At 37.8% G+C, this 16,765-nt stretch overlaps 1 protein-coding gene across 1 annotated transcript in view; it reads right to left on the bottom strand.

The window, feature by feature from the left end:
• Nucleotides 1-16,765, bottom strand: part of LOC104401832 (rho GTPase-activating protein 12-like) — a gene marked incomplete at its 3' end in the record, with an annotated part of 43,417 nt that overhangs the window by 26,040 nt on the left and 612 nt on the right. Inside the window, 1 exon segment of the mRNA XM_010009535.1 lies at nt 16,689-16,765. This exon segment is cut by the window's right edge and continues 13 nt beyond it. Within this exon segment, the coding sequence (XP_010007837.1) occupies nt 16,689-16,765 (77 nt within the window).

The raw sequence follows: 16,765 nt of genomic DNA on the forward strand, positions 1-16,765 counted from the left end.
CATGCAGCATAAAATAAAGTCTTTTTCTTGCAGCCATCCAAACAAGCCCTTCCAACCACAGGAAAAAGGCTATAGTACTGATGACTCATGTGCCTACAAGATAAAACCTAATGATAAGCTTTACTTGGTATGACTATCTCAGGCAACAGGTAAACCAAGGCACTTGCACATACTAGGGTGAGTTGCCCACTGACCAGTGAGGCATTCACCCATTCTGGCAGTGCTGAAGGTCTTCCACCAGTCTGCGTGGACAAGAACAACAAAATGCCTATCACACTGCCATCTAATAAACTACCTCACAGAATTAGACAGAAAAGGGATATTCTCACCACAGTTGTCATCAAATGAGATGGAATGGAAAGTGTAGTGAAGCAAAGAACTAATATATAGTCTTAAGGATGCCAGACTGCTACGTCTGTCAAGTTTTGTTTTATTTTTCTTTAAGAAGAACAGGAACATTGTTCAGAGTGCTTATAGTCATAGTCACTTCTTGCAAAATTTAAAAAAAAAAAAAAGTTACTAATACTAATTTTTAAATAGAAAAACTTGGGTCAGGTATGATGGGAATATCTTAATCAATTTAAGCAAGAAAAGATGCTATATTTTCCTCTCCTCTGCAAACCTTCAGGGTATAACAATAACTAAAATAAGTTACAGCCCAGAAGAGCTATAAAACATTTAGAAATGCACCAGTAACAAAAGGGGAGAAAGACCACCACCCCACTACTCAGGGGAAAAAAGGCAGCTGAGGACAATTTTCTTCAGCCTGTAGCAACAGTTACACGGATAAGGAAGTTTCCACCAGATCTAGTCATGCTTCTGGTTTCAGACATTCCCACAGATAAGAGTTTTGGAGAATCAAGCATCTCGGATTTCTGAAAAATAAGGATATTCCCCCATTCATTCACAGTCACGTCAACCCCATAGTAGCTCCTGTCCTGTTCACTTACATGGTTAGCCTGAAGTTTTAGTAAGATGCAAACCAAACCAGACAGGAAAAGCATACACGGTGCTATACTTTGTGGGATTAACACCTGCTCTGAAAAAATTATGCAAGTTCAACAATGGACAAACCCACTTCTGTGTTTAGAGATAACCACAAAAGCAATGAAATCATCTCTATAATAAGTAGCTTTCCAGCACAGAATTTAAGTCATCCGAAACAATATCTTGAAATGAGCCCAACAACTGGGAAGTCTTCCTTGACTGTGAATTATCACTTCACAGCCCTCAGAAATGGAGTGAGCAAGTCAATTCCCAGCTATAACTGGGAGGGAAAAAACCCACAAAATGTTACGAGTTAGAAGGCAAACCCCACACATTTAATGAAGAGCAGTTTTACTGAGACCTGTGGCCATTTCCCCTGGTTTGCTTTCACAGCTGCAACAGTGACAGGAAACTTCAAGTCACTTGTCTTGCCTGAGAAGTTGCAAATAAGCAAATGACGAAACAAGCTGCACTTTGTAATACAAAGTAGAGATCTTGTAAACTAAGTGTACTGGGCATAGGGGCTTTTGCTCAGCACTAAGCTTCTGAGGAACTGCAGTGTAATCTAAGCTTCAATATTTATCTGTTTGAAAGCAGTTAGTTGCAACTGCTGCAGTTCAAATACAATCTCAATGTCGCCATTACGATAAAAAAAGTTCTGTAGATTGCATGCTACCATCATTGATAGAGAACCATAAAACAGCACCAGTGCATACAGCCTCTAGTATAATCTATCATATCTTAAACAAAAGAACTGACAAAGGAACTGTGGAAGTGTCACATGGTCTAGAAACTTACTTTTAAGTGTATGCTAGGATATTCAAATGATAATCTGTTCCTCAGCAACAGACTAAGCCTATCCCCAGAAACTTGGCACAGCCACCCACCTTCAAGAGCCAAAACTAAATCTGACCATCTTCCCTCCTCCAACAATCTTCCTTAAATGTAACAGCTACAGGTGTCACACAAAAAAAATTATTGTACAATGTTTGCTCATATGTGGTACAAAAGAAGTGTCAGAACAGGTTCCAATTGTCCCTTATGCCCTACATGAACTACTGAGCAATTCAAATAAAATAAATAAATCCAAATCAAACCTTAATATTCAACTGAAGACAAAGAAGTCAATTATATGACAAAGGAAATAAACAAATAAATCAAAAACCCACTGAAAGTATCTCCCCTGCCAGGCTTGTATGACTACTGTTGGATAAGCAGCCATATGGATTAGTGGTCAAGCACCATGAAAATCAAGAGGTTACAGGCCTACTCCGTAGAAAAACTACCTGATTTTAAATAAGATATTAGGTGTTTCAAGAATTAGCATTTCATCAACTTTTCAGTTACCAAATCAAAATACACATTTTATTTTCTGACTCCTCCAATTTATTTAATAGGAAGCAGCTCCACTTCAGTACTTCCAATTGTACAGTGGTAGGAAAACTGAAACGAAGGAATATTAAACAGTACAGTATGTCAGCCAAGCTCCCCATAACACAGTTCAGGATATTGGTGGGGTTTTTTAAGCACCCATTTTAGGCAGGTATATTGAGGTGAAAACATTTATAGATTCGATTGATAATTATAGATTGGACTCACAGATAACATGGTACACAGGCATATATCCTCTGTTTCACCATACTTTTTCTGCAAGTTTTAGTATGTATCAGACTGAAGTCACCACAATTATCTCTGACTGCTGCAGCCAACTCCTTTAATAATAAAAAAGAAAAGAAAATACACTTTTCCTGCTACTGAACATTTGAGATCCTAAGTTGAAAATTCTCAATTAAAGGCTTGGAAAGATCTGTTCGACATAAAATGCTGTGTTTGCTGTAAAAGCCAACTGTGTAAGTAACAGCGCCCACACACACTATCTTATTCCAGTTTTCTGTGAAGATTTCATTCCCTCAGACAAGCATCAACAACAAACCGTAATTGCATGTTTAACAGAAATCCTCCTGTTTGTTTGCAGGTCCTTCTCAAACATAGTTTTCCTAGGATGAAAGACTTCTTATATGAGGAATTACAACAAAAAGGTACATCCTGCCATAAATAAGGAGGGAGATAAAGTATTTTGGTATTTCAGGTACAGGTTCCATCTCCAAAAGCCTGCTGTCACAGTTCCAGACAGGGTCTGCTAAAGATGCACTGAACGTAAAGATGACATCTGGTCCTCCCACATATGGTACTACATTCAAACTAGAGCCACTCTGACTATGAGCAGCACTGCTGGATTAAGACTGTAAAAACCTCTCTCAAAGTCAGGGCTCCAGAAGCAAGATAAGACTCTTAGATGTAAGAAAGAAATGAGAGAACATGGCTGGAAATGAACCAGACCCTGCAATAAACATAGGAAGCTGCGTACCCTACATGTCTGCCCACCACACAGACTGCCCATGCTGTCTGTCTGGTACCAAGGTGGGAAGTGGGGAAACACAGTGACCCTTCCTACTTCTCCCATGATTGTAAGACATTCACAGATTACTAAAAGATGTAAATAAACTGACATGCTTCAATTGGCTTTCTGCCATGCAACACATTTTTTACGGCTGACAACCAAAAATTGAAATTGCTGCAATCCCTAGATATCAGAGATCCATCCCGATTTATCAGTAAAATGAAGAAGTTATTAAACTGCCACTAAAAAGGTAAATTAATACTGCCTCTAAAGCAAAAGGCAGAGAGAAAAAAGAAAAAGATAGATTCAGGTATCTGCCACCAGCCCTCTCTGAAACTTACTGCTGATGGTCTGAATGAAAGAGGCCACACTAACCCCATTGCACTGTGTTCCTCAGATTACAAAGCACATTCTAAAATAGTGGGGTTGAGGGGTAATTAAAAAATAAATAAATAAAAAAAAAAAAATCACAGAAGTTGTTTGGGTTTTTCTTTTTTGCCTGAAATTTTACCTTGTCATCTGACAGTTATAAAACTTTGACAAAATTGAGAGAGTGCATTAATATGGCCTAATTATATGGATGCTTTTGTTGCTGGATATCTACTTTAAACAACACATTAGAATTTAAAATTATAATAAACCTTTTCCCATAAGAAAACTTCCATCAGGAAAATACACAGATAAGTACCAGCACATAGTACACAGGAATGCATTTATGGTACTTGTTATACAGCATGAGGGAGTTTTGAAAATGCTGTCATAATTCATTAACAGGAATGTTATGCTGCTTAAATATTACTAAAACATTCCAGGCTTTTTTGACAATCCTATGCAATAAAGCAAACCTATTAACAGTAGGTTATAGCTGAGATGGCAAGAATTTGCTGATAGTTTCATTCTGATTAAGCAACATACAGTAAGCAGTGCCCTGAGCTCGCTACGGCCCTCCCCCATGCAGCTGAATTACAATTCTGTGCTCAGCACTCAGCAGATCAGCTGCAGCCACCAGCCTTTAGAGAACATTCTCATTCAAACTACAAGTATAATAAAGTATTGCAGCACTATCTGCCAAGCTACTGGGGAGGGGGGAAACAAAAAAATGCTTTTAAGGACATGTAGGCATTAAAAATCTCTATGCTGAAGCATATAGCAAAGCTCAGCACATAAAGTTGGTCTTGAAAGCTAACAGAAAGTAGCTGTTCAGCTGCACAGAACAGGTTGACTGGAAACTGAGCTTTCTAGGAGTCTCCAAGAAAAATGTATACTAGGGTAAAGGGCATGTTATTTTTCTACTATAGTCATGAGTAAATAATGCACCTTTAGATGTCAGCTGCATTTGTTTGACTATTTAGGTAAAGCAGAGTATTGTGAACTAGTGACATTTAAAGCACTACTATTTCTGAAAAAACAATCATTTGCCATGAATAAAGCAAGCAGAAAAGCAAGTGTATTTAAAATTACGGTATACAAGAATACTTTGCCATCAATTTCTATGCTGTTTTCTAGAGACATTTCCATTGAGCTCCTATAAAAAGGTGCAGGCATTGTAGGAGCTCCAGTTTCCAGGTCCCACATGGTCTGTAAAGTAATAGTGCTGAAAGCTGACCAGCCCACTGCCCAGAGCTTTCTGCAACACTGCTGTCAATAAATGGCTTATTCTGCTTGATGACTGTTCAGACACTGCTGTTCAGTCGCATCTAGTACAACAGCTGTATTAAAAACATAACACTTACTGGAAAAAATTGAATACCTGAACAGGCTTTAGACTAATAACATTACTCAAAATGCTTTTGTCTTCACAAGAGTGGCAATTGAGTATGTAGGGTGATTAGCTACATCTTCTAAGTAACACTTACTGGAAGTATTAAGAGCTGTGCTTTTTGGATTGCCATTGAAATGGGGGATTAGAGGATGGGCAAGCAATCTGGCACTGCAACAACACAGCAATCATAACAAAACCTGCAACAAAGCCTCAAGGTACAATGAGCCTCACAGCCGTCATTCCTCTCAGAAGGAATACAAGACAAGAGTTACAGGAAGATATTAAACTGATAAACTCTGCTAAAATCACACGTGCATACTTGACATTTTAGCATATAGAGTCATCTATATTGAGCAGAAACTGACGTTTTAGACCACCTTTTGCAAAAGGCAGCACAAAGCTTTTGGCCATGTTGGCATACTGTAACAAAATTAATCTAGTAGCTGGAAGTTAAAAATATCAATTAAAAAAAACTAAAGAAGTCACTTGTCCTGAAGCATGCCTTTATTGAGATGCTTAGCGTAACAAACTAATATGAAAAGATCCTGCAGCTTGAAAAGGATTCGGAACAAGAAGCTGTTTGATATGTTTTGATAGATTGTTTCTGTAGGCTTCTCTTTCTCTGTGTAAGCATCAAGCATCACCAACGCCATTTTCACATACATAAACGATTTCAACTAACAAGTAATCTTTCAAATTGCAAATTAAAATTACATTTTCAGCTCTCATTTATCTAGTTCAGCATTAAAATAGATGATCTAGAATTTCATTATTTTAGAACAAAACTCCTATTCACCTGGCAAGTTTCAAACAGAATGGTGAACAGATGAGACTTTCCTATCTTTAAAAACCACCACTCCCTGTACTGGATTATCCTTTACTAAATCTGCATTCAGATCCAGTATTTTCTGACATGTTTACTGTGTAACACTGAATGTAATTAGTGGGTTCCATGACAGACAGCAAGATTTTGTACAAGGTGCAAGACAAAGTCACTCTACAACAACTTAAGAGCGGAGACTGCAATTCAATTTTGAAAGGAGTCTTTGCTATTTCACAATACTGCATTTCCCTGACATCCTTGCTGTCTCCCGGTATGTTGGAATGGGATATTCACCAGCCTGACTGGAGCAAACAAACCTTACAGCAAAAATCAAGAGGGAAAAACAAATGTTCGCCATTAAAATAAATATATTTCTTGTTTTTCCAGTACTTTTGATGTGTTTTGTGCTTAAAACCTCTCAGACTAGGAAAAATACTTCCGATTCTGGCTCTTAGGGAAATGAAGTTCACGGCTTCACTGGAAAAGTATTTTAAAATAGAATTCCCATTGTAAGTTGGGCTCCTAACAGGACAAGAGAGCTGTCTGTTTACATATTGTCATCTCCAGTATGTATATCTTCTCAGCTGTTCAGTTTGCATGTTAGTTTGCAATAAACCATAAAAATCCCACATATATTAGCATCCATCACTTATATTGGAGGGGGAGAGAGAGAGACATGCAGAATTAAGACAAAATGTCACAAGTACTTCTAAATAAATTCAGAAGACACTGACTCTCTCTATATATAGGCTTCAGCACACAATCAAAACTTGGAAATTTTGTTAGGGCTGCCTGAACCCCCTCAAACTCATGTATTTTAATGACTTAAGACAAAGAACATCTACTGTTATATCATGCATCATCTTTTTTTTCCTGGTAATGAGGGAGAAAGGAGAAAGACAAGTCTCATGCCAGACAAGATATACACACAGGAGTTTAACTCAAGACTTTGGTTTTAAATTCTGGTTTAAAAGACATAATAAGATGAACAGTAAACATTAGTAGTTTGTGCATAGATGTAAGTTATTTCAACATTTGAGCAAAGTAGAAATATTTCCTTTAGTAGCTGTTTAAGACCACACCAAAAGAAAAAAAAACCCTGTAAGTAATTATGCCATGGTGCTTTTAAGATCTTTTTTAATTCTCAACTTTTAACTGAGCTACAATAGGCTGCAATCGCTCCAGTTTTAACATCGTGATTCCATTTTGCAGAAGCGTACCAAAAACCAGGATGAATGTTTTTAGAAATAGATCCAACCCCCCGTGCCTAAAAGTGATCTTAAAAAAAAAAAAAAAAAAAAACTTTAACTTCTTCATTTATTTTCTTTAATGCTAAAAGTACACAATTGTACTGTTAAAGTTATCTCAAAACTCGAGAAATACTCAGCAACAGGTTATATATACCGCTTCCAGCAGAACTAAGCAAAGCAATAGAATTCTCATGGGAATCTCAAACAGGTTGCATCTTTCCCCTCTCTCCTTCCCTCCCCCTTTCTCTCCCTCCTCCCCCCCCAACTAAAAATAGATATATTTGTCCTCTGACTGTATTTCTAGCCTGTTTCTCTCTACTTGAAGACAGTTTGTTGGCACTCAGTTTCAGGGCAGAAAGCACAGAACACTCAGCCATGCATTTCTGCACCCTTTCTTCCCCTTTATTTTCCTTACACTAGCAAGAATTACTTTATTTTTAAGAACAACTGTTTCTGCAATACAGTATATACAGTATACTGAGTTAACAGGTATACTTTTGTTGCTTAATGTTGTGTTTTAACATTAAAAACAGACGTTAAAATAAAGTAAGTTTGTAACTACCACTGTACTTCAATACCAATAGATATTAAACGAGTTTGGGGTTTTTTTAGATGACCGTTAAGATGACAGACAGGTTAAGGTTTACCATATGGGGGGAGGGGATATAAATAAATATAATTGAGCACAAGCAGATACCCAAGTTTTGGTTACTATAGCAACTTACGAGCAGGAGAAGGCAAAAAAGGATGCGATAGTTTTTACACATACTGTTAAACAGAAAGTAAACAAGCTTAAAGGAAAATTTGCATCTTGGTGCATCACAACCCACAGCCTGCTCAAGGAACAAGTCATCTCAAACTTGGAAAATGCAGGAACTGAGACAGGTCTCTCCTTGTGAGAAGAGCATGGAAGAACGACAAGCAAAAATATCCCTTAAAATTTTACTTCCCTCACCCTAAATATCATCTCTTCTCTGGCAGTCACATGAAGAACGTAACCCTTCACACTGCCAAAGGCAAGAGGAAGGAAAGCAAGCAAAGCTGAAGGCTGTAGCTTGTTACTGTGAAGGCCACAGTGGATGGCAGATTAGGATCTGTCAGGGGGACTAGCGCAAGTGAGCAGCTGAGCTCAGCAAGTGAATGAGCAACAAGTGAAGGGTCTGAAAGACAAGGAGGGCCACACTGTCCCTTCTCCAAGAGCTCTGACTCCAGCTCCCTATCTAAAGCAAGGCAGCCACAGAGCCCGGGTGTGAAACCACGTCTGGGAGGAAGCAATGAAGTCCTCTGGCGTAGCTTCTGGGTGTGAATACGAACGAGTAACACACATCATGGCATGGAAAGTACAGGGCCCTGGGGTAGTATGAAGATGCCATAGCACCTGGGAGGGAGGATAAGGGCAAAGTCACAGCCAGGATAAAGGGAATTATTGAATTATTTGGAGGATTTAACACACACACGCAAAAAAAAAAACCCAAACCAAACAAACCACAAAACAAAACCACAAAAAAAACAACACAAAAAACCAACATCACACCACCCCCACAAAAACCCACTAGATGATCTCTAAGGTCTCTTCCAAACTCAAACCATACTATGATATGGAGAGCATCAAGCATGTTGACAGACCATGCGCAGGGCAGGAAAGCACCTTTATCCAACTTCACCAGGAAAAGCAGTCAAAGCAAAGTCGCTCAAGAAGCTTGTATTTAGTGTTACAACACTGTACCACAGGTCAAAGTTTCTTCTAAATACTCAAAGAACAAACAATGATTACATGCAACATGACATAAAGCTTCTGCCGTAGTATGAATAATTTCTAACCAATATCCTGGCAATCTGTCAAGCTGCCTAGAAAAGACATTCGTATGCAACACTATTAGATAAGTCAGCAACCAGCTGAGAGTCCAGAAAGTTTGTTAACAGTATTTTTGTTTTTATCAGTCATAGTATTTTATTACAATATTTCTTTAAATTCACAAATTTGTCGCAGAAGTCCCATCACATCAATAATGCTAAAAAGGCAAGCGTGTCCTCCAATCCATCAATTTGCAGACTTCACACTAGACTACGACTGCTCAAGTTGCAACAAAGGCATATATACCGGCTATTGACATACTTGATCCCAATACCACTTAAGCCAGCACCACTCCACCTCAGTGCCGTACTGACAATAAATTTTTCAAGCCAAGTGTTAACTAGAGCAAACTGATTCAACCGAATGATTATCCACAAAAGCGTAAGATGGCAACTGCATATGCTAGATACGGCCATAAACCATACATAAAACTCTGCTCTTCAGCACTGCATCGAAACAGAACACAGGGAAGCTACTTAAATTAACAGGATGATCAAAAGACTATCCAGAAGCCCCAAGCAAACCATTAAAAAAGGGGAACAATTAATATTATGTTAATTAAATTCAGAATGGAATATGTAATTTGAGATTTAAGATAGGAGCCAGTAAGTTCTAATGATGAATTTGATTACAAATAGAACTTGAAGCCATATAATACAACATCAAAACCCAACACAGGCAATAAGCTCAATTCATTCAGACAGCTCCTCAAGTTTTAGCTTTTAGCAGACAGAACTAGAATTAATTGAAATATAGACTCCAAACACCTATGCCAGTCTTCAGAGCATCACTGTACACAGCTCTAAGTCTGTCAAAAGACTTCACAAAAGAAAAGACAGGAGAAGCAGATAAAAACTGGGGGAGGAATTAAGGTTGCTTTACTTCTCAACAATCTCTCAGCCATTTCAGCATCAATAATTACAACATTAACTTAAAAATCAGGAGTCTTCTGCACGCACCCACTAGCACATAAGGTTCGTGCAAAGCCTTCACACAGGAACTATTTATTCCATGTCTCTGCTCATACTTTTCATCTCTTCTATGCTACTTTGAGCACAATTACCTCCTTTTCAAGATGAGAGGCTGGCAACTGCACACTACCTAGAATAAAGAAATATGATGGACTTGGAGTTCTACATTTTTGTTTTGCTCCATTTCCTACTACTGATATTCCTTATTCTTGACTGCTTCTCTGCATTAACCTAGCACTTTCATAAAACAACCAACTAAAAAGTTACTATCCCAAGAACTAGCTCAGAAGCCATATTAAGGTAAATTCAAATTTGATAAATGTAATCTAACACTATGTTGCCCAATTACTCACCATCAAGAAAGTCTTTTGAAAATCATCAATTCTTATTATCCTGATTGTTTTGTCCAAAACTTACTGTCCTTCAGTATTGGAACAAACCCGACATAAAGGCAAAACCCATTTCTCTCAGGTTTTTAAATCAAACATATCTGGTGAGGCCCACCAGAGAAATAACAGCTGTTTGGGTGCTAGATATGCATAGATTTTGCTTTCTTTTTTTAAGAACAAATGTCTACTATTCCAGAGAGAGCTGCCTCAAAAAAAGAAAGTGTTTTGCATTTTATTCTACCGAGTCATACGTTCCCTACTGTTTTGTCACACTGCTGTGAAACAAATGATACTTTCTTTAGAATTCTACGAAAGAACAGCGCGTTTATTCCATAGGCAAGCACCGCAGTGCTAAACTGTCTAGATAGTAACTAGGTAAAGACATACCAAATGCAATTGTTTATATTCAGAACTATGTGCAAGAACAAGATATGATCAAATATTCTCAAATTTATTATTACAAAGCAATTTAAGCTTGTTCTATGTCTGGAGGTTCCAGACTTAAATCTGACAGAAGCACTGCCAACAGAGAACAACCAAGTCTCCAGTATCTCCAGCTGCTTTCAGTTTAGGCAGCAAGCAGACAAAACACCCATTCCTTTTCCTACGTCTGCTTTTCTGTTTAAGCATTTACTCCACCATCCCTAAGGATTCTGCTGAGGGTGGTATTTTATACTACTTCAGAAGAAAAGGCAGGTGGGACAGCAGACACCAAAACTCATACTGCACTCTAGAAATTACACTTTTCTAGATGAAAAGTAAGAAAAAACAATTCCATATTATGACTGTTATTCCTTAAGCAGTGAGCTTGACCTTCACTTGAGCTAGTAAGAAGTTCTACCAGGATGAAAGGCATAGGTTTGCTATTGGAAGTTGATGTGCTGGACATGCCATTTTATCATTTTCTGCCTGAAATCAAGGTAAATAGGGATGAAATGTCTGAAGACTGTGTTGGCACTTTAAAATTTTAACAGTGATCTAGATATTTGTTTCAATCCTGAAAGCACATCATGAAATTGCATGTACTAAGTAGATCTGTAGCTTACTCAGCTGAGCATTCAGACACCAGTATGAGAACAAGCCAGACAACTAAAACCAACTTGTCTCCCAGGTTTTGGGTTTTTTTTTTTTTTAAGCATTTGTTGGATGTTTTTAAAGATCAATCTGATTTGCAGCAGGGAAGTTCAGAGGAGCATACTGGCTGTAGGCAGTGTTAGCAGGACACAGCTCCTTCCCATTTTAGGGCACCTAAATCCAGAATTACTCACTTGACTGAGAGGTACAACTATCTGCTACCTGACTTGCATGTTAAAATTACTGCCGATCACTAACAGCACCATGGTAAAGTGAACTATCAAGACCTGCTGTCACTGGGTACAGGAAGAAAAAAAGAACAAGAAAAAGTATTCCTTAAAGTTCTGGACAGACAATTGATGTAATTTAGAAAACATTTCAAGCTGCTTACAAAGTTCCAGCAGCAGTTACTGGAAGTTTTACAAAATTCCTTAAATTATGGAGCTTTTAGTTCCTTGTCATTGAAAGTTATTCTTTACCTCATTAAACTGTCATGTATCAGCATTTAAAATCATTAGGATAATGAATGCTGATTTTCAGGAGTTAAGATGTTAAAAAGATGGTACTTAAAACCTAATTCAAAATATTTCATTATACATACCACCATGAATCTGCAAACATGCTCAGTTTCATGAAGAAAAAAAACCCTCTTGTATATAGCATGCTTCCTTCATACTGTTGGATTATTTATTCCCTGGGCAAATGAATGAAAAAGAAAAAATTTCTTATAATAGAAGGAAATTAATTCTGGGCCCCACAAAACCTGCAGAAGCCATTTATTTTAGAGGTTTAATGTTTGACCAGCAAGGTAGTCTAACACTAATGATTTGCTACCAGTCCTTCACCTAACTGACAGTGTCAAGAACACCAAGATCTCCAGAAGACACACTCTTACATCTTCTACAGAAACACAAACAAAAAAGGGTTTACTCAGTTAAAGAAAGTTATGGCAATCCCACAGAAACTGCAAAGGTAATGCAGAAAGATCTCTTTGCAAGATCTTTACTACTCAGAATTAATCAAAGCGAAACAGCCATCCTACTGATAATCCCCTTTAGTGCTTCACAGTTTATGCAATAGTCAATTACTAAAGAGGATGAAAGACAGAACTATCTTTGCAAATAGGTCACTGTCTATATTTATAATGATTAAAACTAGCCTGCTACTAAAAGTAATTTTTAGTAAGCATAAAAAAGTAACATTGAGACAGTGTATGCATTTTACTCTTAAATACATTCCATGTCTACGATGACAGAAGTTACGCTCATCAGAAACAAAGTTATTTCACATAGGTTATGCCTTAGCATTGCTAAAGGCAGATTTTGATTTCTGTCTGTAACCACTTCATTCCAAAGCATCGTCTTCATAAAGATAACATCCAACCATTTCTGACATCATCTCTGAACTTACCCAACTCTTCCCCCACCTGCACACCTTCTTTCTCAAAACTCATTAGTAGATTTACCTGCAAATGCTGCCCAAAGCTCCTTTTCAAGGCCACTTTGAATGTCTTCCACTTTTGCTTCAACTTACCTTTCCTGTGCAGGCATGCCTCAACATATGATTCTTCTTTTTTCTTCAGAACAATTACTCAGGGTTCTACTGTGTACCACTGGGACCTCCAATCTGCTTCTTTCAAATATTGTCCATCTTCTGCTATAAAATTCTCCTCTTTCAAAATTTTCCCTTTACCCCCATCTCTGCCCTCTCTGAGGAGTATTTTCTGCTCTTCCTGTGGGATCAGGATGTCACACCTGACACCATTTTCCTAAAATTCTTACTGAATTTCACTGATTCTCATGGCTTCAAGTGCCACCACCACCACTACCCTGTCAGTAATTCTTATGCCCAGCTGCGCACTCCTTAACTTTCAGTTCCAATTCTACATGCTGTTACTGCCTCCACCAGAGACTGAAATTTAGTTAAATTGGAGCTTGTTTCCTCTCAAGCCTTACTTCCTCTAATTACCTCCAACCTTCCTACAGTTCAAGGCCATGAACTGTCACCTGATTCTTACAATGCCTTATGCACCAGAGCTGCACCCAACAGTTTTTGCATAAAATGTCAGCAATACTCATTACCCAGCCCTGACCTTTCCCCTGACCAGATCATTGGCTTACATCTTCACTAGCAAATTCTTCATCTCACACTGTCACTTCTCTATCCCTCATTTTATGTAATATTTCAGCTGCTAAAAAAAACCTTCCTTTACACCGTACTTTGGAGACTCTGGGTCTTCCAGTATTTCCACAGCCAGTGAGCCCAAGCTTGACACCGTACAGCTGCAGAACCTGAATTTAATTACTGGAAAGGAGAAGGAAGATAATCTTCACAGAATAAATAACGTAACCTCCTCCTAGAAGAACCTCATAATAGAAGCATTCCTTCGCATGTCATACATTTGTGCTCGGGATACTGAAAATACACTGAAGGTTGGGCTAAGGCTGAACATTAGCACCTCTAACTCCCTCTCCCCCCCCCAAAAAAAAAATCACATACACAAAGATATTATTATTAGGGTTATTTTAACTTCTAATCTTACAAATTTAAGGGCAAACACCTGTAGCTTAGAGTTTATTATAATGCAGAGTGCATAAAACTGCACTCCACAGCAGGCAGGGGAGGGAGAACCACAGTCAGCCTTGTGAAGTGAAATCCTGTTTATGCATGAAAGCCAGGAACTTGATGTTCTCACTACAGACTAAGAGCAATAAAAACAGCTTTCTGAGCCATTAATTTCTGCACAGCTGATTTCTACTAAACAATGCTCATTATTGAAAGAATTCTAAAAAAAAAACACAAGGCTGTTCCAGTGAGAAGGCTGGCACTCCAAATATCTAGACTGAGCTAACAGTGACATCAGTGCTACTACGGCTCTAACCCCTATGGTTACTAAATGTCAAACCTTTTCATTGTATTTAAAGAGCCTGTGATTGTGCGCAATGACATTTACTTCACAGTTTTAAACAAACTTTAAACACAGTTTTAAAACAAAACTGCAAGGCACAGTGAGCACCCGCACTCTTGTCACCCAAGACCACAATAATGGCAAGTTCTTCAGCGACATCAAACTGCCATGCTTTTTCTACAGCCAAAATGTAGCATTTTTAGGATCCGTAATTTTTAAGCACTGTGAAAACTCCCATCTTCAGACCTTCAATAATCCAGTGAAGCCTACAGATACGTGCATGGCTGCCCCGCACAAATACAAACTTACTTATAAGTCGTAGCATTGAGTCAAATATATTTGGGAGGGTGGGAGGAAAGAAAAAGGTGAAAAGACTAAGTGTCATTGTGACAACAGTCATAAAGTCCAGTGGGAACTGAGCAGTAGGCCATCTATTGTTTAGCAAAAGACACCCATGTAACAATAATATCATCTTTACAGAAGGAGATGCACTGACCTGTATGTAGTCAACACAGTAGAAAGAACCATCTTAACATACAATATAAGCTCTAGTGTGGTAAACTATTTAAAGGATACATTCTAAACATTTCTTAGTATTTTCATAATTTGTGTAGCAATTGATTATTATGGCATAGATGGGCTACTATCCATGCTACAAAGACGAATACCTAATAATGATTTTATCCTTCCAAGTTTCAAGTGGCTCGTATCTACTACAGTGAGATAGGACACTGCTATACAGAAAGTGCAAGAAAATTGATCCATCTTCACATTGCATTAGCGAGAAATTATGAAAAGAAATAAAATCAGCAATCCTATTTATTCCTTATTATTTGGGGGGGAAGTGTTAAAATAAAATTGACATAAAAATGCAAATACCAGATGCATGAAGTCCTGTAACTAGAGAAATTGAATTTCCAGAATGAGGCCAAGAGCAGAGCAGAATATTGAAAAAACTACCAATTTTGAGTATTTCAATATATATATATATGATCTCATACAGTTCAAGACTACATAAATCACCCGATCAATATTCTATCTTTAAGATCTTCCCACACTCACTCATTAACTAAGCAGCTTTGTCTTAATTGTGTCTTATAAGCAAAGTACAGATTCACAGCTCTCCATAAGAGTTTTATTTCTAAAGTTAGCATCAACTTTTATTTGAACAGCACACTCAAGTGAGTGTCTTTGGCACTCTGAATACACGCTGACAAGTGGGATTTTACTTTAAGGATCAGTTCATACCCAAGCAACAGTTTCACATTAGAGAGTTAAAAAGTTCAAAACTAGGGAGCTTTTAACCTTAGAATTTAAATAATTTAGTATCTCCCCAGACAAAGATGGGGGTTGGGTGGTGTTTGAGTGGGGGGCATTATCTATATACACACATACAATATTACGTGTATGCACACACACATTATTGCTTCAAGAACCAACCTGGATTACAATAAACTAATTACCAGAAATGACCTGATTATCTAAGGCAGAGTGCTAATCTTTCATTGGGGGTGGGGGAGGCCTGCTAAAGAATAAAAAAAAAGATTAAAAATAAAAGTGAGAGAAATCTCCTTACTAAGGAAAAAGGCCATCAATGCTCAGTTTGAGACTGAAGTGGGAGTACATCATTCCTGAGATTCTTCCATACTAATTAACAAACATGTTTTGAGTTTTAATCCAGAGTAAAGTCATGAGAAGCAGCACTGGCAAGGCTGACTCATTACAACAAGAGTTAATGAATAAAATACTCAAGCCAGAAATTAAACTCTATATAAATCTTAAGTACCATTTTAAACAATTAAACCCACTAATACATCAATTTACAGCTCTTAAACTATCTGTACATGGTACTTCGGAAAAGCTGACAGTAACCAGCACTATTATCTCAACAAGCAGGAAGTGAGGAGCTATTGCAGTAGGCTCCCTTCCTCTGGAAGAAAATACAAGCCAAATTCAGTGCCATCTCAAAACAATCTTAATAAAGAACGAACAAAAGTATTTCCGTAAGAGTCAATCACAGGATAACATAAATGGAATTAATTCCCAAAGCAAAGTGTTTCTGAAAGAGAGTTATAAACATCAACTATTTAGACTTTAATAACCAGTTTATGCTGATAAGACATTTCTACTTAAACAAGCAGAATTTATTAGGAATAATTCTCAAAACAGTAATGAGCAATTATGGCAATAAGGAAACAACAGGGGGGAAAATGAAACAAAAAACCACACGCACAAATCTACAGGGACTCTTTTGAGGTTTTAGCTTACCTGCACTTGTTCTGTGGAGCTACTACTGAGTTCATCCCCAGACTCTGAATCTTGGTGAATTTTTTCTGAGCCTTCTC

Source organism: Nestor notabilis, unplaced genomic scaffold, assembly GCF_000696875.1.
Source record: "Nestor notabilis isolate BGI_N333 unplaced genomic scaffold, ASM69687v1 scaffold17742, whole genome shotgun sequence".
NCBI lineage: Eukaryota > Metazoa > Chordata > Aves > Psittaciformes > Psittacidae > Nestor > Nestor notabilis.